The sequence below is a fragment of the Crocodylus siamensis genome, chromosome 1, assembly GCF_052110815.1.
Source record: "Crocodylus siamensis isolate JL-2025a chromosome 1, ASM5211081v1, whole genome shotgun sequence".
NCBI classification, from domain to species: Eukaryota; Metazoa; Chordata; order Crocodylia; family Crocodylidae; genus Crocodylus; species Crocodylus siamensis.
The window spans coordinates 187,358,986-187,386,788 of NC_143395.1; the positions used below are offsets into that span (position 1 = coordinate 187,358,986).

General features: G+C 42.3%; 1 protein-coding gene across 1 annotated transcript in view; it reads right to left on the minus strand.

The window, feature by feature from the left end:
- Positions 1 to 1,450: 1,450 nt before the first annotated feature.
- Positions 1,451 to 27,803, minus strand: part of MACROD2 (mono-ADP ribosylhydrolase 2) — a 1,497,602-nt gene continuing 1,471,249 nt past the window's right edge. Inside the window, exons 17-19 of the mRNA XM_090051193.1 lie at positions 13,694 to 13,780; positions 8,586 to 8,654; positions 1,451 to 5,422 (exon numbers count right to left, since the gene is read on the minus strand). Coding sequence (XP_089907319.1) covers positions 8,593 to 8,654; positions 13,694 to 13,780 — 149 coding nt within the window. The 3' untranslated portion in view covers positions 1,451 to 5,422; positions 8,586 to 8,592. The remainder of the gene's footprint in view (positions 5,423 to 8,585; positions 8,655 to 13,693; positions 13,781 to 27,803) is intronic.

Here is a 27,803-nt window from a genome sequence, read left to right on the forward strand (position 1 = left end):
GTTGTGTTTTTTTTGTTGTAAACTTGTGTACTTTAATGTTGTGTTATGAAATGCCCATGAACGTCTTTGCTTTGCCTGCTAGTGCTAGACCCAGGTAGACAATCCACTCCCACCAAACAGTACTGGTGGTACTAGTCCAGAACTGGTGCTTGATGGTCTGGAGGTGGTGGTAGAGCACCCCAGTGTCCATCGAGTCCTGGGTGGCCTTGTCTGCATTGGCCACATGAAAGCCCATGATGCTTAGTGGGTGCAGGGTGTGGTGGTTAGCCCCATGTGGGATGTCTGGCTGCTGGCTCAGAGGCATGAAGTCATGTGCCATGATGACCAGCTGCCACTTCATATCCAGGTGGGCATGTGTGATGTCGTGTAGCTTCTGGTGATAGTAACAATGGGCAACTAGTAGACATGCTGCAACTTCTGCTTGGGCATGGGCAGTAGGGTGCCTTGGCAAGGTTTGGGCATGCTGAGACACAGAGGAACATGCAAGTCATGATGGAGGACACTTGCTCTGGGGCTTTTCTGGAAGCCTACGGCTGGGCACAGGGGAGAGTCTGTGTGGCTGTGTCAGGGAGTTGGGGACATGCCTGTCTGTGCCCAGCAGCCAATCACGGGTAGCCCAGGTGCTTGGCAGCCTCTGGCAACCCAGGGTGCCTGCAGGGCATGCTGGGAGGTGATGACCTCAGCCAGTGCAGGCAGCCTGCATGCCCCCTTCTACCAAAGGGCAAACGTGCATACCGTCTGCTACCGATCTAACCTAGGCCACTTACAGGAGGCTGCGAAAGTTAGATTGATTCTTCCTTGGACTTTTTGAACATCTGTACTTAGCCATTATTAACTATTTCCTTTGCAACCACTTCCACATGCTTACCTGGAAATTTTGGTGCTCATCTTGACATGGCTTCAAATAGTTTAGCTTACTAAATGCTTTGAGAAACAACACTCTCAGACTTCCTCTCCCCCTTAAAAGCACCAGTAAATGCTGTAAACCTGGAACATATATGTAGCAGTAAACTAGAGAGAGGGAAAGAGAAGGTCTGTGTCTTGCATTATGTATAGCTGTAAAACATCACTATTCTCATTTTACAGTACTTTGAATCCCCTTCACAGTCAGTCTGTATTGATATAAATGACTATACAAAGTATACCATGACGGAGAAGTAGGATCGGTATAACTGCCGGGTTTTTTATAAAGTCTCTGGTTTAGCGATGTGATCAGCCGATCAACCTTTTCTCCCTCAGGCTGAGAAGCTTTGATTCTCTCTCTGATTACTGTCTTTCAAAATCCCTCAGATGTATCCATTTCTAACAAGAAATAACTAGCAGGTGAAAGATCCAGTTAAATAAAGAATCCGAAGTGCACTCTTACACTTCAATCTGAAATATACATTATTAATCAGAAAAATCATTGTTGCATACTCAGCAAAGCTGGAAACACACAAGCTGCACGGCCTTGTCCTCTGAACAAGTTTTATTAATATTCTGCTTTAACAAACATTGTAGTATGAAGGCATCATTTCCTTAAGTTTTCAGATGTATGGCACAGACAAAAGGAGAAAAGAACTGATCCATAAGCAAATTCAGCATTTAAATGGCAGATTAACAAAAAGAGGCATGTATTAACCTATTTAGCCACTAGCATATATCAGAAGACATTTTGCAAGCAACAGACTACATTTATTTGCATTTAAGTAAAAACATATTTTTGATCAAGAAAAATTACATTTTTCTGACTTTCCTGTATATCACAAATGTTAGGGTAAGGCAAATCCTTGATGAATCGTATGATAAAAACCCTATTTCCCAAGAAAATATATCCAACATATTCTGCTAACTTTGTAATTTTAAAAGCAAAGCAGACATGCACTGCATATAGAGAAATGTCTTTTTTTTAATCAAGTGCATAAAGCAGAACAGTGTTAATTCACAAAGAGGCTTTTCAGTGCTTCATAGAAAGATTTACAATTAGCTGCAGTGAATATGTGACCCAATATTACAGACAGAGTCTCAGACATCTCCTTTGTAAGCTTCTATGAAAGGAAACTTGTCCATCATCAAAGCAGTCACTCACTGGAGGAACAATAGATTGTTGCTCCTAACTCTAGAATGAGCACTTTTAAAAATTGGAACTATTACATTAAAAGCATATTTTGATGCTATGTATGCAAACACCACTAATGTAGGGCTTCTATTCTCTACCTGCCACACGCTGTGATAAAATTTGAGTTCTTAAAATCTACGCTATGGTGCAATTACTCCATTTCTGATATTAATTCTTTGCAGAGACTACTTTCCTGTACTTCTGTAGCTCTAGCAAAATCAATAGTACCGCATTCAGGGTGCACTGGTTCAGCAGTATTTAAAGAATTTGAAGAACTCACATTGCCCAAATGAACAAAACCCATTTATTTATTTTTATTAAAAAACCCTAAACCAATTCCACCCTAGAGCCACATGAAGGAAGGAAGGAAGGAAGAAGGGAAGGAAGGGAAGGAGAGAGGAAGAGAGGAAAACGAAGCCACAGAGTCATGTCTGAAAATTGGACTTAAGATTTAATCAACTCGTACATTTTCTTATTCTACACTACCTGCCTTGGCTTCACACTTTGCTGCAGCATCCTCAGGCAAATCTTCTACCACTTCAAAGAATTGTTGCTGCCAGCAGACCAAGGTTAAGCAAGAATGGCAATGAAATTAGTCACGGGTTAGAACAGACGCTAGTGAAGTATTTTTGTCGTTAATTATTTTTAATATCAGTCTTCACAAGAAGCATGAGGATTCTCTTCTCATTTTTTAAATATTTTAATGCTGCCCTCCATTCAGTCTCTTGTCAATCTTCCTTCTCTGCTCCTTGATGAAACTAAAATTTGCTTGTCAGAGGGTAGAGGATATACTGTGGTTCTCAAACAGTGTACGTGGGAGAGTGTGATACCAGCATGCATGTTCAGCCTAAGCCTCAAACATATAGGGCCTGATCCTCAGCTCAGCTGATGACAAATGTATACCAGCTGGGGTTTGGGTCCATTCTGCATTCTAGGGGAATTTGAAAAGCATAAAGCGTTTGATTTTCCAAACACATTTTTTCTGCTTTATGAAGGAGTTGCCCTACCTCTGCTAGGCAAAGGCCTTCAACCTCGCCCCTTTTTAAAGGGAATACACAAAAGGAGAATTAATACTAGTTACCTAATGAACTTATTCTGTCACCTCCGAGCCACTAATTCTCCCTTTATGGAAGGCTGTTTGAAGAAAAAACATCTGATATGGAATGTGCTGTATGAAATGTGCTGTATGCGGCTGATACCCAGCCTCAAATCCTTTGCTTATCGAATTTTAATCAACCAGAAACAACAAATGAAGAGACAGCAGGAAAATGACATATAGCAAGAGATACCTTCTGTCAAGCTAACACAGACAGGAGAGTCAAGAGGCACAGGAGTTTCAAAGGGAACGAGAAGTCCAACATAGCAAGTATAGTAAGACCCTGGTGATGTATTAAAATGAAGTAACTGGATGCATTGCATCTGAGCTCTTGCTCCTTTCAAAGCTGATCAACACTCGTGTTAAACATCCATTAGTCTTCAAATAGAAATCTTTTATAAATGAGCCCTTCCCCATCTTCCCTAATGCTATTGTCATGAAGGGTTCAAGACACTATAGTAAGTGACAGTCAACAATATCCCCCTGATCCTCAAGGAGTTTTATAGCTGCTGTGTGAGAAATACAAAAGAACAATTTGCTTGGAGATGCTAGGCAGCATTGCCAGAGGCCATGCTCATATGGACAAGCCTGGGGCTCCTGTTTTACTCTCAAATCCTTGTTTGTCCTGTCACCATTTCCAATCAGCCTGCACATGCCAGCAGCAATCAAACTGTATAGCTGCTAGTGCATGCATTTAGGGGCATATTCTGCTCACAGCTACATCTAGGTAAGTCCATTATCGCTAATAATCAAAACAGGGCTGACATCTTCCAGTCTTCTTTTTTTTGCAAGCCAATAAATAATTATTTCAGTGTTTGTGCATATTCAAGAAAAACAGAACAGAACCCCAGACTATTTTTTTCAATGGCTAATTGTCTTTAAAAGCAGCTGAAATGTAGTCTGTAGAACATAAAGCCCTGGACCCATGCTGTGCGCTCCCTCAGTGTTGTGTACCGTGTATCAATTTAATTTACAGTACAGTTGAAAAGTGTACATTAAAACCCCCACTTTTATTTGAACGGAGCACTTGCTGGCAGAAGAAATGACATATGGTGAAACATTCTTAACCAAATAGCTGTTAATTGCATTTTTTTTAAAACCATGCGTATGCAGAGGAAAATATAATGAGGGCTGACACAAGGAACAGTGAAGTTGTTAAAGCCATAAGCCATATTTAAAGATAAGCTGGATGCTTAATACCTGTTATCCTCCATTACCCACAAGTTCAACAAAACATTAACTGCCCACAGGTACTTTACTACTTATCTGAAATACTAACTTTTAGGCATGCAGCCTCAACTCGCAGAGGTCAGAATATAATCTATTTTAAAAACTACACTAGGTCATGTGGTAGCAGTTTCAACCACAGTCTATACTACCAGCTGATCCACTGCAAAGTATATGCTAATCATATTTTAGATTTAAAGAGATCTCCAGTGGGCAAAAGACATTTCCATTCAGTGAACAAAGGAGCAACAAGGTCCCAAAACATCAAGCCTGTACAGTTAAAGCACAAGTCTGAGTCTATCATGCACTAAAAAGATCTTGTTAGCTCTTTTCTTAGCTCAAAAGTGGCAGTAATCAGGGTCTCCCAAACTCTAAATATTTTGCATTGGCACATCCAGTCAGAAGTTCCTACTGACAGTCCTGGAAGTGGCAGGAGGTGGCAGCCTGCAGCACCTTCGCTCTTTTGGGTAGGCTAGAACAGTTGCTTCTTAAAAGTCCTAAGATCAGCTGTTCTCTGTGGATTATAACATTCCTTTGCAATGTTCATGCTCTCAAAACAAATCCCCCAAACATATCCCAGAGAATAGCAGGAGGGGGGGAAGTCCCATTCCCATAGATCACCCTGAATAATGCACCGTAAGTGGGAAACGAGTCAGGAGGCTAACGATAACGGGGTGGGGGTGGAAACTAGCTCTGATCTGGTCTGCTGGTTCAAAAGAAGTTGCTATAATTGCAGAGACAATGCAAAAAATGTTAGAACTGGGACACCACAACTAAAGTTGGGAAGCTCCGTTTCTTTTAAACAGGTTTACAGAACAAAATGCAACCAAGAATTAAGAGGAAATAAAGCAAAGATTCATTTTCCCTGACCTCCCTCCCCCTCCCATCCATCCCACTGAGCACATTTTTGGTGCTCTTTCTGCTGATAGTCAGAATGATGCCATACGATGCCAATGACTGCCGGTCGAGTTTCACCCCATTGTTCTCTTCTCCTATCGTTCCTGCGTGACAGGAGGAGAAAAAACACATGGCTAATTAAATACAAACCAAAAATCTTCATCGACCCAAATGTCTACTCTTGTCCTTTCAAGCACAGTTGTCTAACATGCTGGCTTCCAAAAACCACACGGAACATAGGCATCACATAACCTCTGGGAAATAAGATGTCATGATTTCTATAGCGTCTCCAATATGGACAGCACTTCGGAGTGGTGTAGCCAGTCAGGAGTTTTCGTGCTAAGAAGACCTTCACAAGATTAATGCTGGTTTCTGCCCCATGAACTAATTACTAAATTAGTCCACATGTCTCTCCATACTTGTAAATATTGTGCATCACATCTGATGCCTAGGCTATGAGATAAGAAGAGCTCTGGTCCAGTCTTGTTCAGCAGTCTTTCTTGCTCATCTTTCAAATCTGTGCCATGACACTACTATGGGAATGATGGCCCTTTCTGCCCTTCCATAAGTATTTCACAACAAAGTTAAAGATTGCAATTTACTTCCACTGCACTGAGTACACACAGGTAAAGAGCACAACATTTCTATTCTTCAGCTTGCAATGCCCATGAGCTGTGAGCTCACTTCTCCTCCTCCTCCGTTACAGTGAGTCTGACTGCGATTCCCAGAAGCACAACTGACTGTTCACACAGGAGCTTACTGTTTTGTCCTTGAAGCCAGCACTTGTCCCCTCTCCTGCCCCTGGATTCATAGTCCACAGGGTTGCAAATATAACAGCTGGCTTGTGTACACTGAAAAATACCATGGCTTTTCTACACAAGGAACAAACTGCCTCTTCCCTTTGCAAACACCACCTCACGGATCTCTTGTGCTAATGCCATGTAGGTATTTGCTAACCTGGCTCCTCAAATGGACATAAAATAAAGGCACTAACATAAATAAAGGCAGTAACAAATGGATGGGAGGACACCAACCAACTACAGGAGCCCTGAGGCTGTAGTCTCAGCTATATTTTAACTCATGGTTGTGATGGATGCTACAGATTATCATTTCTTTCTTCACCACAATGCTAAATAACAAGCCTTCAGTTTCTTGATACCAACAGCAGGTTTGCTGGGATTTTTAATACGCGTTTTGGCGACCAGTCCATGGAAAAATCTGAAAATAATATCTGGCAACTCTGCCAGAGGTATCTGTTTGGTTCTAAATGACCCAAGAAAGGATCATGCCTTTGAAATTTAGCAAATTGATCAATCTGGTTTTGTATGGACCCTCTGCTTGTAATTAAAGCAAAGAGGCAGAATAGTCTAGAGGCCTGTGCAAAGTTGGGAGCAGCTGAATCCTTAGTTTTAATCCTGGATCTGCCATTAAAATATTCTGTAGCAGCGGTTCTCAACCAGGGGTCCGTGGTCCCCTGGGAGACTGTGAGCAGGTTTCAGTGGGTCTGCTTGGCTCCATGCAGGGAAAAGCCATCTTGGCCCCCCCAGGGCTAAGGTGAGTGCCAAGGAAGAGGCAGGGGGGAGCCCACCCCACCTGTTCTGCTTGTGGGTGGCACTGGGGACCGGACTCTGCACTGCTGCTGCTCAGGTGAATAGGGCCCTGGGGCTCCCCACTGCTAAGCCATCCCCACCACACCAGGGGCTGTGCAGGCAGGGCTGGGGGCCATGGAGTTCCTATAGCTTGCTGGGAGTTGCGGGGGAGGCTTCAGGAAGAAAGAGGTTGAGAAACCATGCTCTGCAGCACTAGGCAAGCCACTCTGGCTCTCTGATTGGCATTTCCCCTTTGTGGAAAGGAGGTAATACTGCCATGGCTCACCTTGTAAATGAGAGGATTAATTAGCTAGAAGCAGGGCTAAATACTACATCTTTTTTATCGTCGTCATCATCACCATCTCACCTACTTCAAATACAATTAGGTGACATCACCCCAAATATATTCAGGTGTATATGTATTTTGTGAGAAATCACGGTGTGAAAGACTGAAACATCTTGCAGATTGGCTGAAAGCTATTATGACTGTCAAATATACATATTTTTAAATCAGTGGTGGTATTAACCTTTCAATCAATTGTTTAATAACAAGCATTCTACCCTTTTAATGCAATGCATAATCAGAAACTAATAAACGGTGAGAAAAAGGAAGACCTACATAAGTAATATTTTGATTTTTGAGGTGCTTTTTTATTTTTTGCTTCAGTAGTTTTTAATGGGGATCCTATCAGCCATATTTCTCTCTCTCCAGCAGTATGGCAGTGTACTGTCAAGATACTGACAAGGACAAAGGGGTACACACAGACATAAGACCTTGTTTTTTAAATCTTGGTGACACAGCTGCCACTGTTGTAAAGCTTCTATATTCAGTCTTGAGCTACATGAAATCCTATTACAAGCATAAATAACCCATCTTGCATGATATTGGCATCTTATAATAGTCCTACACAGAGGGAGAGGTATGCATTACTGCTTCAGAACTTCACATCTTTGTTAGGGATCAAAATTGCTTTGTGTAATTGGGGTGTGCAATTTGGTATCTCCTGCAGCTTACTCATTTTTATCTACGCGTCAGGCTGCTTATGTCTACAAGCCTAACTATTCTCTCCCATTTCGGCTGCAATAACAATCATCACGTATGTACTTCTGCAATGGCACTATCACTTAGTATATAAAGCAGTAAAGCTCAAAAAGGCAGCTCACTGACTTCAGCCTTGTTTTTACAGCAGTCTAGTTAGAAGTGACTTCAGGCATTGTAGAGCCAAGGGCAATAAAACCCTCCTGACACAAACCTGTTGTTCCCAGAATATAGATTTCAGAGAACTGAACTAAATTCCAACCAGTATAAATTACTTGTCATTTTCCTAAGTAATGACAAAAAATGTTCACTCAGTTACTCTTCCATTACTTATATTGCTGCTGTCTAGGGCTTGATCATATGAGACTGTGCACTGTCTAAATCAGTTACAGTTGTAGCATGGTATCATAACATTTATTTGACAATTAAAGTCCAATAGATAGCTTTATGCTTTGTGTACTGTAAGTCATGTTAGCTAAGAACAGTAATAAACTTATCTTTTTCTTTCTGGTCTATGTTTCTTTTTCCAGTTTTCTATATTCTAATGACGGTTGTGACACTTTCTTTCTCCCCTCCCCCAGATGGACCCAGTAGGGGTATGAATTCTTGCAGTGAAAACACTTTTCATTAGATACTTACCTATTAGTTAATCTTCTGGCTGGCTTTCTGTAGATTCATTTATACTTTCAACCTGGCTATTCATTTCAGCTGAAAATAAAACAATAAGGCTGTCAAACTTCAGTCAAAATTTACCATGACAAGTGAGAGATGCTTCTAACCTACAAGAACAGCATTCAGTCTTTACACAAAAACACTCAATAGTGTAAGTCTGTGAAGATGTATCTTATATGAGGCCACCCTAATTTACAATAATAATTAAACCATTTTGAACAGATTGGTACCATGATACATTTCAAAGCTACTAAAGATACCAGCTTTGCATCAAGATTCCTCCAGACTTTGGGACTAACTCTGAATTTCCAAAATCTCCATAGCAGACCAAACTGAAACCTTGGATTCAAGCACCCTTAAACTTTTAATAAAATTTGGGTCTGGATCTTGATGAGAAAATTGGAGCCATTTGTGGACATATTTAGGTGCTAAAAGCAATCCTAGCACGTATGGTACAGGAGATGAGTACATGAGATAATGATCTGCACCTGAATACAGTGGAACGATTTCAGGATAGACTTCTGATGCTGTTTTTTTCTGAACTGCCTTATTTTTATGGGTCTCAAATGGGTTTCACTGTTTGAAGCTGATGGTACCCCTAACTGTTTGGTATGGGTACATTTTTGTATATTGATCATTGCCTTTTGCAAGCATCTCTCGGGATGCAAGTGAGATCTGCTTGAAAATTTCGAAAAAGAGGAGGGGGGAAGAGTGTAGCTGAAAGTGCAACTGCTTGGACCCAAGCAGCATGAATATCCTTCTGAATCAATATCATGTCAAAACACCTTTTAGGATTTTGATGAATTATTTCATCATATATATTCAGAACAGACATGTTAATTGCTCATTTGATGTATACCATGAATGTGTCGGAAGAAGAATATTCAGCTCAGATTATGGGGCTATACTGCAAAAATGTGTTAGCTATGTTTTGGGTATTATTTTTATAAGTATTTGAATAGCAAATATGAAATGCTTAATTAAGGAAAGGGATCTTTGTGCAGCGGCATCAGCAGTGTTTTAAAACCTCAGTGTCAGCCAATTTAATTTGGTTGTTAACAAAGGACCTGGTTCATATTTCAGACTGCTTACAAATTGAATTTGTAAATGAATAGAAGCTGAGACCTGTCAGAGTGAAGCATCAAAAACAGGTAATGCCTCTTTAGTCACAAGCAGCCAATCGTACTCATGAAATGCGCAGTTATACCCAGGTGGCCATTTATGGAACATCAGTAAATGCAGGCTCTGAAAATACTTCTAGCCAACCCTCCCTAAGACAAACTGACATTTATAATAAATATTCCAGGTTATAACACAGGGTGATCTGGGAGGTCCAAAGGGCTACATCTGGGTCATGGAATTACCCATTGGTGGGTGGAGGAAATCCAACCCATGGAGATAGGCAGTTCTGAAATTGGGTTAATATTACTGCCAGGAAGAAATCTTAAATTCCTTCAACAGAGGACACAGCACAAATACTGATTCCAGGAAAAATCCAGAGAAGAGCTAAGAACTTGCTTGTCTTGTTGGAGTCTCTTACAGGTGTTAGTACATCCTACTCTGGTAGGTCAGAAGACAGGGTACGGTGGCACCTCAGTGCCTAACTCATTCAGAAAGGTACAGCTTTTGTAGGCAACATGCTATTTTAAAAATGCTATAAATGAACATGCAGAGAACAAGGGTACTCAAAGGACAGGAATAAAGTCATTTAAATACAAAAGATAGGGAAAAGGGAAGGGCAGTACTGAGAGAGGTGAAATGAAAGAAAGGTATTGATATCTCGATTCCAACAAGAGCAGGATCAGGCTATTATTCTCCAGCACAGCTGGTTTCGCCAGACCTTTCCTAATCAATGTTGAATTCTTTTCATACACAGATTTTTTATTATAACACATTTGTACGCATTCCCAGGTTATTGTGGAAAGAATGGTATTCACTTTGGGTTACAGTTAAAATTTTGCTGTGATGAAACATGCGTTCCTTTTTACATGATAGTTATTTGTTAAAGTTGACTATATGGAAAAAATAAGATTTGTGATGTCCTTTACAACTCACTTCCTTGCTTTTATAATTTTATAGGTTTTTTTGTAAGTGATGTGACAGCTAAGTTTACCATTTTAACTTGGAAGCACTAACTATTTTTCAAACAAGGTTCTTGGCTCTGGAATTTCCTAAAGTATCTTTTAATCTTTCCCCCATCCCTCCCCTTTTCTATTGTGGCAATAATATTATGCAGTTTTCTAAAAAAATGAAATAAAAGGAATGAATGAATTTATTTTTAAAGAAGTGAACAGAGTGACAAAGCTAATAATGGCTGGGACCCAACATCCATATTCTCCTTGTATGCTTTGAAACTTTGCTGGAAAAAAAGATCTGCCAGCAGAAAAGCAGACTGAGAAATAGATTATCTGAGGTGTATTCCAGAATCATTAAAAATACTAATGAGTGAGAATGTGGTGGATACAAGCAATGCATCACCCCAGGTTCTTTGCATTGGTTGCTGACAGATTTTGCCACAGTAGGATGTATCTCTCTATATACATACACATATACTGACAAGCTTTCCCTTTGCTTGTCAGCTTTAATGAAGGAAAAGCATGCCCAGATTTCAAATAATGTTAATTTATTAAATATATTAGTATTGCCATCCTTGAAAACTGCCCACAAGATGAGCCAATATTTAAATAGATCTAATCCATCTGTTTAAACTATCTGCATTTATAAAGCTCTTAGCACTGTGGCCTCTTACAGAAAATTAAACAAAAACAAGAGTCAGGCTGCCAAGGGGTAGCTAGTAAAATTTTCTTAGATTGTCCATTGGGAAGCGATAAGCCCTCCTGGGGCTAGTGGAAGGGGCCGAGACACTTTACAGGATAATTAAAAGGAGCCATTTCTAATCTTAAATAGTACTTGATTTATCCAAACTTAAAAAAAAAAATCAATGAGACTTAATCCTTAAAACAGCAAAAGGTTTGGGTGTCTTTTAAGTTAATTGTGTCTGTATTTGGGAGCACCTGGAACAAATTATAGTTATGGAGAAGCAACCATTTCTCCCAGTATCATAATTCTTGTCTACAGCATTTGGACGTGTGCAGAAATGCTTTGCTCTTGTCTCTCCTGCAGACCTTATGAAGTACACAGGAGCAGAACAACTTCGAAGATCAGAGCTTAAACAAAGGTTCCTGCTGGGCTCACGTACAACTTCAGTCTACCTTTCAATAGCTAGCATATGGCTAAATCAGTTGTTCTCTGATACAGCATGCAACACACTGGCTACATGATCATACTTCACTCCAGTGGTAAATGCCAGGAAAAGATGTTACAGGGGTATATGTTCTTTTTCCAGATCTTGCTTTTCCTTTCATTTTTTAAAATAAACCAAGGGCACCCCAAAACCTGACAATCAAAGCACTTACAATCACTGCGTGTTTTTCTTTTTTGTTCCATAGGTCCAGGGTTGTGGCATCACAGCAAGTATTTAAATAATAGCAGTTTCTTGTACCTTTTTGCTCTTGTTCCTGAACACTTGCCCCTTGTACCATCTGATATCAAAATCAGATAGTGTTTCAAATGTTGTGGTGGGATGCGTTGTCATGGGTGAAGAGAAGGGCACAAAGCAGTATTTGGGTATAAACCAATGTTGCCAAATGAAGCACATCAGCGCTGGGATGTATCCCAACACAGCTGATCCACTTCAGTGGGCCACATGGACCTCGCCCATTGTCCCACAGGGTTCGGCCCGTGTCGCTCCCAGGAGCTGCTCCCAGGGGCCCAATCTTGCAGGACAACACTCAAGGTACGCTTTTGTAGGCTGCCTGCTCAGGGAGGCTGGAGAGTGTGCGCATCTCTGGGCTGCCTACACTCTCTCACCTTAAAGATGTCTGCTGAAAAACAGAGACACAAACTCATACTGCCCATGTCATGTCCATAAATTTTTATGATGTGACAAGGGGCATGGATGTCTTTCTGCTTGGCTTTTCTGACACCATAAAAATGTTTATGGTGGCACAAAGGCAACATCTATTTTCAGCCTTAGATACCTTGCAACCTTTTTTTTTAACTCTTCCTTAAAAGGAATAATTTTTAATCATTGAATGTCAAGAAGTACATACTGGGCATGTCTACACGTGCATTTACCATGCAATAAATGTTTTTTTAGGCCAACATCTATACATTCAGCTGTTAAAGCACAGTAACACTGTCTGTGGACTGACTTGGGCCTAAAGTAACGCATCTACATGTGCATTACTGTGCAGTAACTAATTGGGTGTAAATTTGATACCTACATGATGTAAGTATCAATTTATGCCCAAGTCAGTGTAGGTTGCCATATTTACTGTGCAGTACAGGCATGCATGCGCCCATACTGCGCAGTAATTTTTGGTTACTGTGTAGTAACTTAAATTACTGTGCAGTAAATGTGCATGTGTAGATGCTCCCACTGTATGTATTAAATAAAAGTGTGTGGGGGAGCAGGGAATCCAAATCAGTGTTAACTATAGAGAGGCTACCAAAATAAACTATGACTAGTCTCAGTGCCTTACAACTCCAAAAATTCTGCCATTACATGTGTAGGAGTCCAATTAGCTGTCAGCCAGAAAAGAACCATTACATTAAGCTACAAGAGCCAGTCCAGAATAATACCTGATAGCCATCTATAGGGCTTGTGTCTACAATGTTCTGAGCACAAGGACTTTGATTCAACACTAAACTCACTTAGCTATGCATTTGAACTCAGCCCTACCACTCTCAGGATATGGATCCTGGGGTTAGCAGCTTGCAGGACTGAACCTAGGTCTGTTAGCTAAAAGACTGTGCAGGTGTGTAGGACTATCTGTGGTCATGCCACCAGCAGGCAACAAGAAGTCAAAGGAATGTGTGGGTCGCATTAACATTTTTTGTGGCATTTCTCAAACGTTAACTTATTGAAAGGATTCACTTAGGGCAAACATCCATTCTTTAATAGTTGACTAACTTAACCTGACAGTGCTTGGACTTAAAATTGGTATCTCCACCAATTCTATTAGCCAGCATGATTGACTTGCATAGAGAGTCAGTAAAATGAAGAACCATACCATCATTACTGGAGATGTCTTCTGTATCACATGGATTTTCAGCTTTCACAGGCTCTGCAGACGGCTTCCCTTTCCCTGGTGTTGCTCCTTTAAAAAAGACAAAGAGGAGGAAAACAACATGCCCAATCCATGATTAATATAGCATTCTTAGATCTAGTGTGCCCCTTCCTTCCCTTTCCTCTGGTATATTCTTATATTTAAAGGCTCTGATGTTATAGTGTGGAGGTCATGCAAGACAGGGCAGAGGAGATAGGAGGAGGAGGAACCTGCCTCTAAAAAACTGCCTGGGTGTCTATAGTGATCTGTGTTCTTTTGTAAGCGGGAATGTTAAAAGCACATCGTAATGTGTACATTTGCCTCCCTGCCATTCTTTTCTCATCATTTTTGAAGAATCCCTTCTGCTCATAAAATGCATTGTAGGCTGGGGACCTAATCACACTTCTAATGTTTAGCTATCTAGTGGAGTAAAACGGATACAGTAAGAGTTCAGATACATGAAGCAGTAAGACACAACCTAGAATTTGAATGCGGGAAAATGTATTTTGTTGCTGGAACTCAACATTTTTATCTTGTCTGCCTCAGGCTTGTCTGGAAGCTTAAATTCAATCTCCTAGCAATAGTATAAATGGGAAACACAGGAGAACTGCTTGTGCTATTCCATATATGGCTCTCTTAACATTCTTCCATTCAGGATTGTTGAGAGGCCAATTTTTAGTTAATTTCCATTACGGCACTTCCGTACTTTTGTGGCCACTATAAAGCCTGTCACACCTACCCTGTGGCTGAGCTAGAGGATGTCAAACTATTGGTTGCTAGGCAATCTAGAGAATTTGGTTGTTATTATGAGGCAGCAAAGTGGGAGTGAGGATTGAAACATTTCAAAATGGATCCCCCTTTAAGCGGAAACCATTTATCTCTTCAACAACAGAGGCAGACAAAACATTTTAAGATGCATCCCCCTCTACCCTCCCTTTTCCTTTCAAAAGAGGTTCAGGCCAGGCTTTTTTGTATTTATAAGCTGCAGGGTTATGTGTTTATTCTGTCCGTAGGCATATATCTACCACTAAGGCTGCTGCAATGAATTTGCCTTGTCATTGTACCTGCTGTACAGACAATGTATAGTAATGGAGATTTTAATCTTCTCTGCAATCCTGATGATAACAGTAGTCTCAAAGGCAGCTTTAAACATACTATTTATGGCCCTACTAGGAATAATAATAATAAAAAAACCTTCCAAACAATGAACCAACAAACACAAAATAAGCAAATATAACTGGTAAAAATCTTGACTCGGTTACACATTTCATTGTAGGGGGGGCAAAGTGACAGATGAGCCTGGAACACAACAGAGCCATCAACAGACTACTTTAGCAGACTCCCCCTTGACTTAAAAACCCTTCGGTGAACCATCATTTAAAAAAAAATCCCTGTTTTCATATTTGTGTAAATTATCTTCCCTTCTACATTAAAAAAATGCCTGTAAACATCTGTGATATTGTATTTTGCATCTCGGTGAATTCCTGAAGTGACAACTTTGCATGCATGTTAAGTCTTTGCGATTTCTCCTGAGAATTTGGAAAAGCAAGTCAAGTTTCCCCTGGGGTTTGTTATACACCAATGGGCCTCAACTTCCCAGACACTTCATCCACTGCTGTCTGTTACACACATGAAGGACAAAATCATGTTGATTCAGTGCTGAAGCATATGCATTTTTTGCTGGGACTTGTCAACCAAAAGACTGAAAACGCGGGTTCAAAGTCAGCAGTCAATTTCTTCTAACAAAACCATTCTGAAATCTGGGTTAGTATAAAAGCAGTGACTAATCAAGGAAGATACACAAAACAAGCTTATTCGGGTCTGGCTATGTTTTTAAACAGCTGGGGGAAATGGCTACGAGGGAAACAAACTCAGAAAAATAACCATCCTGCAGTGAAAGGCTCAAGCAGACGTTTCAGAGGCTTCCTGCTGAGGCATCCCAGATGCCTGATGTACATGTTTGGGAACCCTGTTAAATACAGAAACGTTCTGACTGACAGCTGATGGCTGGTGCATCAGGCTTTGCTTCCTTTAAAACATTGCCTATTAACTAAATCGACTAGACATGATATGACAGGATATGTCTTGGCTCCCAATTTCTATCACATTCACAGATATCTAGTTGTTCTGGTATTGTCAGGCACTAAAGATGTCTGCATGAAGTTCATAGGTTCTATCCCAAGATCTCCCATTAACTAGCCAGCACGCCTGGCTTCACTACACCGAAGAAAGTTTTCTCTCTTTGAATTTCAGACGTTCTCCTGTGCAGCTGGCAGGTGTGCAGCATTTCTGGCAGTGTGCTAGGAAAAGATAGAGCTAAATTAAAAGAAAGATGCTAGCTAATTAGGGCCGGGGGTAGCATGAGTGAAAACAACTGAGTTAAGGGAACACAGCACCTTAAAACTGATGCTCTGTATCATGCAGGATTGGGCCTTGAGAGAGACAATGGAAGAATCAGCAATAGATGCAAAGTGAAAAAAACAACACCCATTTAAAGCCAATGCAATATATTTTTGTTTTTCTCACCTCATGGTTCCACAACAAAGTTTTCAAGGCATTTTGCTGTATATTGTCAGTGGTGCAATTAATGCAAAGCAATGCAGGGACCAGGGAGTCCACTGGGGAGAAGGCCAGGGGAGTTTCAACCTGTAACACATACCACAGTACCACTGCTGGCCTTGTAAAGAGGCTCTAGCCATCAGATCGGTAGGTTTCCCAGGAAACTTTGAACCTCTGTTTATATAAATCTGTGTTCTTGTATTTGCGAGTATTGGGACCAGGGGGATGATAGCATTCATTATGCTGACATGCATGTGGAACAAATATTATCCCAACCAGCTCTAACCTGCTGTGCAATAAAACTTGAGTGCCGCAGAGGAATGAGTCCATTTCACGTAAACAGCAGAATCTGATCAAAACAAAACCCAGCTCGACAACCACTTCATTGTCAAGTTTTTCCTTGGAACACAAACACAAGGTGTATTTCAGGGCTCCTAGCAGGGGATGAGAGATACTGAAATAGAGGGAGCCTGGGAGATACCACTTTCAATTTCAATTACCATTTCCAATTGTACCACTGACAGACTTGATTATCATAACCCTTTGTAAGCTGGTAATATGACTACCAGAGCCGCAAGTGATGGCAGGCATACACAGTGCAGAGGGGATAGTAGAAAGCATGCAAAATGCCTGTAGCCTGATTTTAAATACATATGACAAATATCTGCTGAAAGTTGGAAAGCCCTGTAACTGTTATTTTAAAGTTTTTCCTTGTGGGTATCTGTCAATAGCTCCAAGCAGTTATAGTTAAACACAATTATTTCTTTGAAGAGATGGAATCCTAAATTCACCTGTAGTTCATAAAATTAAACTGGAGATAAGATACTTCAAGAAGAGCTCCCAGTAGCATGCTTCTTGTAAGTTCTCATGTACAGAAGAGATGCCTATCTGTGTTCCATATCATTTTCAAAATCTAATAGTTAAAAGCAACTAAATAGGTCTCTTTACCCAAAATATTAACATTTAGACATAATTTTACATCTATACATGTTGAAGATACAAGGCAACTATATAGTCTTATACCCCATTAAACAGTGAAACACAGATCTTCGGACAGATCTTCACAGGTCAAGAAGGCTCCACTGTGAGGAAGATTAAAGCTCTGCTATATTGATATTGATCATGGCACAGGTGGAAGAAAAAGTACATGTCAAGAAAGTCACAGTTCCATCCAAACCTAATGGCTAATGAGCTTAGTGGTTAAGGCACACAAGTCTGTGAAGCCAATAATACAGGAAAGAGCACCATGACTAACATCATCATCATTTTGACTGCTCAGGCTGAAAGTACCCATATAGAGTTGGGCTGACTAGAGAAAGCCTTCAGCATAAAGGCTGGACTGAGTGTTTGACCTAATGTCTTCCAAAGCCATAGCAGGATGCCTTAGATCACTTGGCCTCTGCCTCAGCAACATTTAGATGAGAAGCTTTAAAACAAAATAAAATTTATGGGGTGAAACTAAGAGTTGTACCAGTTCCTCAAAAATCAGTGGGTTCAATCCAAAGGCCACTGAAGTCATCAGGATCCTTCCCCAGGTGGGTTAGGGAGCAGAAATTAAAATCCCAGGGCTGCACAGAGCTTTGTTCAAGCAACCCCTTTTACCTATGTCCCCTTCACTATAGATTATGGGCAAAGTATAAGGCAAATATTTTCTTAAGAAAAAAAAGGGAAGAGAAGTTATCTAAAAACAAACAAAGCAGCAAAAACCCTATTCAAAATCCATGGTCATTTTCCCCATTGCTTTATAAAAGGAATCAGATTTGCTAACATAATACCTACTTTTTTGAAAGCATAACCTTTTATATTTATCTTGGAAAACTATTTAACAACATTAACATAACCCACCAGCCCCTTCATATACACTTTTTTCCCCAATCACATCTGATAATTGTCAAAGGTAAATGTTCTGACAATTGCTTGCTTCTTTTTCATATCCGTTCTCTCAGAGCTTCAAACTTTGGGGGTGACGTGGGGCCCAATTCTGCTTTAAGAGTTTAGCATTTTAATACTGCCTCACCCAAATGCAGACTGGCAGCTCTGGCAATAGACAGGCATCCAGTTAAGGGCATAGGGTTACAGCCTGTGCGCTTTGGTGCGGGACATCCCTGCCTCTGACCCCCAGCTCCCTTCCTTGGCTTAAGCATGCTCTAGGAATAAATGGAGGCCAAGCAATTCCAAGCTGCTGGTAAGTGAGGGACTTATTTGTAGCCAATTCTTAAAGGAAGAGGTATGATGGAAAGTGTACTGGTGAATTTATGATCTTACATTACCTAAACCACAGCAGATTAAAAAGTTAGAACTGCCATATTCTGACTTAACAGCAGAAACATCCAGAACTTGTATGTGGAAAAGTGTATCAAAAGGAAATATGTGAAATGGGTGCATAGGACAAATTTGGTGCAATAAATTGTTTCTTCTATACTTTAATTGCCTTAATTTATCATACAAAAACATGGTGAAAAGTCACTGTGTATCTGGGTATACAATGAACATATACATGAACAGGTTATCTAAACCCAGTGAATACTGCTGAATGTTTCCATGAGTAGCTGTTCAAATCTCTAAATTAATTCTCTATGACTGCATCTACTCACCTTTTGGGATTTCTTTCCATGAATATTTTAATTAAGAATTTGTTTCCAGGCAAGTATCTTTTTAGGAACAGCAAAACTGAAATAAATTGTGTGATATATTTGTAGAAAATGAATTTCCAAGTGATAATCGCAAACGTGCACAAAACCAATCTGATGTGTGGAGTTCCATCAACTCAATAATAGAACAGAAAGATACAGCATAATTTGTGTGTCCAAACAGTCTACATTTAGAATCTGGATGACTTAGGGTGAAACCCTGCTAAAGTCAGTGGCAAATGGGGCTAAGAGTTCACCATGAATATTTACAAGAAAAAGCCCTGACTGCTGAACAGTGGGCCAAGGATTCTTTCCTGCAACTGAATGCACTTGCCCAGTGCAAAGTTACTTATCTAAAAAGACTTCTCTAAAATACACAGTTAGGGCTGCCAAGCTCTGGAATGGGCTCCCAAGTGAGGTGGTACTGTCTCTTACCTTGGGGCTCTTCAAGAGGAGGCTGGACAGATATTTGGCTGGGGTGTTATGGCCCGGGCACCCATTCCTGCCCGGGGCAGGAGGTTGGACCTGATGATCTGTTTAGGTCCCTTCTGACCCTAAGCACTATGAGTATGATACTACCTGGCCAACAATTTTCAATCTCTGCAGTAATTTGGAGAAAATTATATTCTGTTCATAGATGATTTACAGCAAAAACTGGCAAAATTCAACCACTGCCATGAATGGTTTGTCCAGGTCTAGAAATAGCACACACATGCAGATTCTTGTTAGATATCTTTAAAACCTCAAAAATCAGTAGACAAAAATAAAGGAACGTGTTCCCATTTGTCTGAATGGTCTAGATTTTCTTCCCCTCCCTACTATATAAAACTTAGCATCTTAACTTCAGATATAAATATGTTTCCCCTAATTGGGTAGAACACTGAAAGGAAGAGGCTTTTACTCTTCTGGCTAATAGCACCATTCTTCATCCACAGTGACAAAGAAATAAAAGACAAAGCTTTTCTGACCCACAGCTGCATTGTCTTATCTGTCAAGAACAGTTTCATTTTTCTTATTTGGCAACTAAGCAGTGCTGGGTTGTTTTTTTTCCAGTCATTTCACTATGGCTCTTTGCTAATGCTGCTGTCAAGCCTTCATGTACTTTGTTTACTGCTGCGTTTTTAGTAGCATTATAAATGCTGCCTCACTTAGAGATTGAAGCGCTCCATGGCACAAGAGTGGTTTTGCTCAGTTTGACTCCTGTTCGATATATCCTGATGACCTACCTTTTTTTTTTAAACCAGGCCAAAATTATAACTCACAAAAGATTCCCACTTCCACTTCCGTATCTGCTTATATACAATCAACCTCAATGAGACTGAGAAGTCCCAATACTTTTTTTGCTCTTTTTTTTCAAAGTTCTCTAGACAGACATTCTTCCTTTCCTGTTCCATGGATCAAGTAACTCGCAGAAATACAGGAGCAAAACTAGCACACATTTGCATATCACCATCAAATGCAGATTCATTAGTGACCAATTTCTCCACCCACTTCATCAGGAGCGTTTTACCATGATCAAAACCCCTGGTGCTCATGTACCTTACGATAAAAAGGAAAGGAAGGGATGCTGGTTTCAGAGCAGTATGAACTTCCACGTGACATGAACTCTTCTGTTCTTTCGAAGAAGCCAAGCACTGTCTCTCAGAGTCATACTTTGGCTGTCAAGTCAGAGAGCAGCTCCTTCATGCTGAAGCAGAGTATTTACCCTTCCTTTCAGGAGGCTGGTTATGTCCCTCAAGGTAACCAACATGCTGAAGCATCATGTCAGCTCTGTGGTCTGTGCATGTGCGTGTGTACACATATGAATTTAAAAGCCAGTGCACTGCATTGACATTTCTGGAAGGGGCAGCTGCTGCTCCCAATCACTGTTACTGCCAGCTCTAGCTGAACAGCACATTTTTCATTGCTACTTTAAAAGCATCTTTGACTTGCTGCTCCCTCCTCCCTCCTCCTCTTTCAGTCCTTGAGCAAACACATTCTTAGAAACCCCCATTATCCCTTTCTTTTCCTCAAGGTGGTGGCAAAAACAGGAGAATGGAGAGGGTTGTCTCTCATCAAGAGGATCTGGTTGGATTCATGCAAACTGTTTAACTCTAAAATCAATTGTGCCCAACAGGAATGCTTTGCACCTTTTGTCTCTCTGTAGCAACTGCTGTTGGGAGCAAAATCTTAGAATTATGTGCCCCTATATTCACTAAGAAAGTCCTTCTAGAGTTTCTACTTGGCCAGATTCTTAGGAGTCAAAGTTATATGAAATCTCTCATCTAACAAGGGACACTACAATGCTTCTGCTGTGTGCTTACACTGATTGTCTATTAGCATTACTAAAATGTTGCCTGTTAGCATTCAAAACTGGAGATTATTTGTCCCAAACAGCTTTCAGTTGAAGGACTTGATGTCACAGTCCTTAGTCCTGTGAGCATTCCCAATGACTTAACTGGATTTAATAGGCTACCTATTATAGGCTACCCCATTAGCAACATGATTCACAAGATAAACCCAGAGTTTTCACATAGGAATCCACAGTGTTAAAAAAAAACAATGTGACCTGTTGTGGTCTTTCTGAGTTCGTCTGAGTACAGAAGAATTGCTGTATTATTTTTCTTCGGTTAAAAAAAAGTGAAAACTAAGAGCTCTCATTTTCTGAGGGTTGCCTGGAGTCTACTGAAGAGCACCTTGAGCCTAGAAAAGTTAAGAACCACTGGTGTAGGCAGACTTGGATTTTATCCCCAACTTTGCCACTGGTAGGCTCTGTGACCTTCGATGAGCCATTCCACTTCTGTGCATTTCCGTCTCTGTTTCCAAAACTGCATGTGATTCAGTAATGCCAGGAAAACTTGTGTTTGAACAATTACTATAAAACACTATTCTAGTTTACCTTTCTTCCATTTATTTTTCTTGCACTTTTGAGCATATGCTAAGTTCTCAAGATGTTGGATCAGAGCCTAATCCTAAAAGCCAGTGGAGCTATGCCCAAAGCAAGCTGTTTGAGGACTGGTCTCTTTCAGTTGAAACGTGCCAGGTTCTTTCTAAACTATATTTTCTTCTTCTACTATAGAAATCAGCTCTGTGGTGACTGAGACAGAGGACAGTTATGTTCAAAATGCAGTACTTGTATAACTAGCCATGGTTACAAACTCAGAGGCATGGGAAATAAATACAGACCTCAAGTTTCACATAGACCTGGGGCTAGGTCTTTGTGTTGGTTCCACAACACCTGAGGCTCAGTTTTCACATGTGCTGAATTTGTTTGATGAATATGGATGGAGGTACGCATGGTTCTAAGCTAACTTTTCACAAGCCTAATCAAGGACAGACAACACCAAACTGGTCTCTGGGGGTGCTTGTACATGCCACAGGGGTTTAAGTTGGCTTAGTTCCACCTAAATTGATATGGTGGGTCTTTTAAAACCCACTGTTTCCACCATTTCAATTTAGGAAGAATTAAACCTAACTAAACCCCTGTGGCATGCACACAAGGGTGGAAGCCCAATCCTTAAAGCTTACCCGCTTCTCCGGTGGTGGGAAGGGGGAGACAGAATGAGCTGCCAGCAGTCTGAATAGTCCCCGGGCTTCACAGGGACCTGGTGCTTCCCTCTGTGGGGGGGGGTGCTTCCCTCCACAGGGTTGGCAGAACCCCTGGGCAACACTTGCCTACTGGCACCTGGCCCAGGCAGTTCCAGAGGGCACCCTCCTCCCCCCAGCCATGGAGGGAAGCACCAGGGCCCTGCACAGCTCAGGCAGGCTTCTTGCTGCTTTTTCTTTTTTTTCAGTTGAGCCTACCTGCACAGGCTGCTGCTGGGTTCACAGCCCCTGAGCTGCAGGGGGGCCTGGTGCTTCCCTCCATGGCTGCACTGTCCCCTGGGACCGCCCAGGCCAGGTGCCAGTGGGCAGGTGGCACCTGGGGGGCCCTGGTACCATGGAGGAAAGCACTGGGGTCCCCCATAGCTCAGGGGCTGTGCAATCCACTGATAGCTCACCATGGGAGAGGCAGGTAAACTCCAGGACCCCTACATTGTCCCTGCCACCCTCCTGCCATCTGGGATCACCTGCAAATGGCTGACTTGCCCCTGGGGCAGAGCAGCAAGGTGGCAGGAGGGTGGCTGGGTGTGCTGGCAGCAGAAGAAGGCAGCAGAGACAGTGCACGGGGTGCTGGAAGCCCTACAAGCCCCAGCTACCCCTAACACATTGGCTTCCAGAGCCATGTTGCACTTTGTTAGGTAGCAAACTAAAACACCTTGGAGGTGTTTTATCTAGCTACATTACAAAGTCATTTAAAGTGTAATATGCCGCCGAGCATGCAAACAGCAATGCCATGAAAGCGGTGCAAAAGGGCATTTAAGCCACTTTAAAGGCCAATTTTGTGGTGTGTACAAAGGCCCTGGTGCACACCAAAGTAGTTTCTGATGTGTTTTGGAGCTGCTCAGAATTATGCTCATTTGGATGGGCCCTTAGGATAAGTTTTAGTGACTTGAGATTTCCAGTGCACAGCCTAATCTTGCTATATCCCCATTACATTCTATGCCAAGTGTTTGGTCTTCAACTCATGAGGGTGTAATTGCTTCAGGGCAGGCTTATGTTTTCTTTGGATAATTTCCAGTGAAGTTGCTCAAATCTTGTTTTAATCTGGATTTAGGACCTGGTCTTTACTTTTGAAAATGAGGTTCGGATCTATTTGACTTTCTTTACTCTGCCTTTAATGCTTCTTCAAAACTTAGCCCACGGTTTCATATGGGCCCAGGTCTTATAAATAAGCCAGGTGATGCCATCTACTCAAACAATGCTCTAAGACAAAGAGGGAGAAGTACTTCCTTGCCTCTATCAAGAGGCAGTGCTGAATTTGACATTCAGTCCTGTGAAGTCCTCTGAAGACTGAGTTTGGGACAAGCACCCAACATTTTTTAAATGAAACCATCACTCTTGTTTAATGAGAAACTGTGGAGAGGCATGGCTCATGGGTAACAGTTATAATGCAAAAGCATGCACTGTATGCACAGTATAGGTAGGCTGTGCCTGAATGCCTGGCTGTACAGAAACGGCTTCTTGGTATTATGACTACAAGAGTTTATTTCTAGGGTCATTGCTTTCAATGAGAAATTACTGCTGGGTCAAACAAGGGTACCAGAAAATATTCAGTTTGATACCTCATTAAGAAGACCATCACAGGGTGTAATAAGAAGAAACTTAAAAGTGAAAGGAAGGAGCAGCAAAATGGAGGATAATAAATAGGGAGACAGTAGAGGTTAGTGGGAAGGACAGTAATAAAAAAATAGTACCGTATGTGCCACGATAAACATTATCATTGTTGATCAAGATTATAGAATGACTAAACTCTGTAAATTAAAAGAGAATAAAATAATCCAGCAGGCAGAAGCAGCTTAAGGTAGAACACTGATGGTTTAAAAATAGATGTGACCTTTCAGGCATACCATAGTTTAAAAATACTTTTTGATATGAGGGTAAAGCAAACAGCAAGTGAAAGTCAAAAAGAGAAATCTTAATAAAAACTGAACAGAACTAGTATATGGGATAATCCATGCTGAAATATCTTCTGATATAAACTTGATAGTTCAAAGTAAGAGTGATTCTGCGTACGCAGAAAGGGTATTCCAGCTCTAATGACAGGTCAGGTAAGGTATGCACACTGTTTCCTGGCTTTTAAATACACTAGGTTCATAGAGCAAACACGGACAGGATAAAACACTCTCTTGTTTTAAAAGAAACAGTGACTGGCAGTGCTAAATAAGGAAGACCTTGCAGGTGACATTTCTCATATCTTTTTTTCCCCTACTGAGAATCAAGAACCTCCACATGTTCAATGATGATTAGTTGAAAAAAAACAAGGAACATTCTGCACCTTTTTATAAGAGGACTCTGCTCTGACCTAATCAAACCCTTAGCTTTAAATTATGCTTTAGCTTTATTAGTTATGCAAAGCAGCTGGTAAACACAGATTTGCTGTAAATCAACATACAGCATATTTGCTCTTATGATGCTGATCCGGCAGTTGGATCTATTTGGGTGCAGATCCAACTGCAGACCTAGGATTATTTAAAACATAATGCTTATATTAAAAAGTTAGCTCTCATATTATATGGACCAGTCTCTTTTTTTATAATATGGGTTCAAGGGCAGTATTAGAATGTTACATAGATAAAATCCTCAGGTCCATTTACTAAGCTAATTCAATGATAAAGGTTGGAAGGTCCCAACAAATGAACAAAATGTTATCCTCTGGTTCGAGGAAACTTTTAATGACCCATACAGAAAAGCAGTAATTGAATTCTGGCTGTTCAAAAATAGTGTTGCTTTCACAGATGTGATACTTTGTTCTAATTCCTGCTCTAGTAAGTTCACTTATGCTAGGGACAGACAGTCAAAAAGCTGGAGCCTGAATTGATTCAATCTTTGCAGGTTAGTCTAACCTGTGTAGACTGAACCAATGTGCAAGTGACTAGGCATTCACTTTTGACTCAGGAAATGCAAGCACAGACCTGCAGTGGCTCAGGCAAAACTGGGGGGTGCTAAAGCACACCCTCAGCTGCAGGGCAGCTATTTTGAGGGGTGGGGCATGACCAGCTCCAGCAGTAGTCTTAAGTGAATTGGCTAGGGTGGGGGTTTAATTCCACCCTCCCTGTCCCACCAACACATGAGCTGGGGTCTGCCTGGTGCTTCGTACTCACTGCCACAATGGCAAGGGTTGGGGCACGGCCAGAAACCAGCCAGCAAGGCTACCTCAGGCAAAGGGGGCACAGAGGGTTTTATTTCCCCCTCTGGCCCCAGGGGACCACAGAGGGGGTCTGCTAGCCTCAACTGGTGCCTCCACCGATCACTCCCTGCATGGGTTGAAATAAGCCCCTTCCCTGCCCCCTTCACCAGATGCCAAAGGGAGGGGAAAAATAAACCCCCTCCCTGCCCCCCCTTTGCCTAAGGGGGACATGCCAGCCAGCTTCTGGCCATGCCCTCACCTCAGTTGCTGAAGTGGTGTTGGAGGAGGGATCCTAATGAGGCAGCAGCCTCTGTGATGGTGTCCTGGGAGTGCAAGCCTCTTCCTGGCTGGGGAGAGGACGGGGTGGGCAGGCAGAGCTGCTGCAGACTGCATGTGGTAAGCCGGGGCACTGGGGCTCAGAGGGTAGCCCCCCAATCCCTTGCTAGTGCACTGCTGCCACTCACCCTGCACAGCCTGCAGCAGCTCTGCCCACCCCACTCCCACTCCCAGTGCGGCCCCCACACCAGGAAGAGTCTTGCACTCTTGGGACACCATCACAGGGGCTGCTGCCTCATCAAAGTCCCTGCCCCCTCACTGCTGTAGTGATAAGGGTCAGGGCATGGCCAGAGGCTGGCCAGCATGGCCCCCTTAGGTGAACGGGGCAGGGAAGGAATTTATTTTCCCCATTCCCTCCAGCATCTGGTGAAAGAGGCAGGGTGGGTGCTTATTCTACCACTTGCCCCATAAAGAGAGCAATCAGTGGAGGCAGCGGTTGGGGCTAGCAGGCTCTAGCTTCAGTCCCCTGAGGGCAGAGGGAGTGGAGGGGGAAATAAACCCTCTCCCTGCCTCCTTTGTGTCAAGGGGCCATGCCAGCTGGCATCTGGCCATACCCCCACCACTGCCACTGCAGCAGCAAGGAGGGAGCACCAGGCAGACCCCCTCTTGGGTCTGCACCAGTGGGACAGGGAGAGGGGAATAACACCGCCCCCCCAGCCATTTCACTTGAGGCTACTGCTGGGGCTGGCATCACCCTATGCCACTCCAGTGGCGATGGAGTTCAAAATGACTGACATGGGCTGCTCTGTTCTAACCACGAGGACCCTGGCTGTGGTCCCAGTGGGAAAGAAGGTAATACACCCACTCCCTCCCTCTTTGCCTCAGGGGACCATGCCAGCTGGCACCTGACTGCACCCCTACAGCAGTGACGGGGGGGTGGGACCCTGACACAGGCTGCTGCACCCTGGTCAGGCAGACCCTGGCTGGGGTCTGTGCCTCTGGGATAGGGATGGAAGGGGGAATTAAACCCCCATCTCCATTCACTTCATTCTGCTGCTGGGGCTGGCCATGCCCCCACCAGTGGAGCAGTGGGTAGGGGAATGCCTGGCAGGGGCTGCTACACCCCTGCCTGGCACATCCCAGCTGAGGTCCATGCCTGAGGGGACAGAGGGAGGGGAGCAATAAACCTCTTCCCTGCCCCCTTTGCCTTAGGGGGGTTGGGGTCTGGACATGCCTCCACCCCTGTTCTGGCTAGGGAACAGAGGAGCATGGTCAGCTCTGCTCCACTGGAGCAAACAGCACAGCCCAGCCCAAGGCTGCAGAGCCTGCTGGGGTGCTGGGGGACTCTGGTTTAACTTAAACCAGGAAGGGGTCTGGGACAGAAGTTCCATAAGCTGGTTTGACCTCAATCAGTTAAGTCTGATACTACATTCAACCAGGTTTATCTCAAACTGGTTTTGGCTATTACAAAACTGGTTTATGTGCACTGAACTTCTGCTCTATTACAGGTTTAAACCAGTTTCTGCTTACTTAAACTGGTTTATGTGTAACTTCTGTACCTAGCCCTAAAGTTTAAATGTTATACCCAGACATACTAAATCTATGGAATGTGACGCAGTATTCAAGTCAGCATGTGCTGTAAACAGTCATATAGTAAGGGTTAAGTTCTTGCTTATGCATCTCTGACTTGCCACAAGAGAGCAAGGTTGTCGCTCGGGGCCAGGTCACCTGGCCTCTATCCCTTCTCTCTGACAGTGGCAGAAATTGATGCTATAAAGGGAGATCATTGAGCTGGATATCTCTAGAGCAAACTATCCCCCATTCAGTTACAATCCCTAGCATTCCCCCATTATTGGTTTAGAGATGCCAGAGGAAGCATCTCCAACCATTCTATTCAATA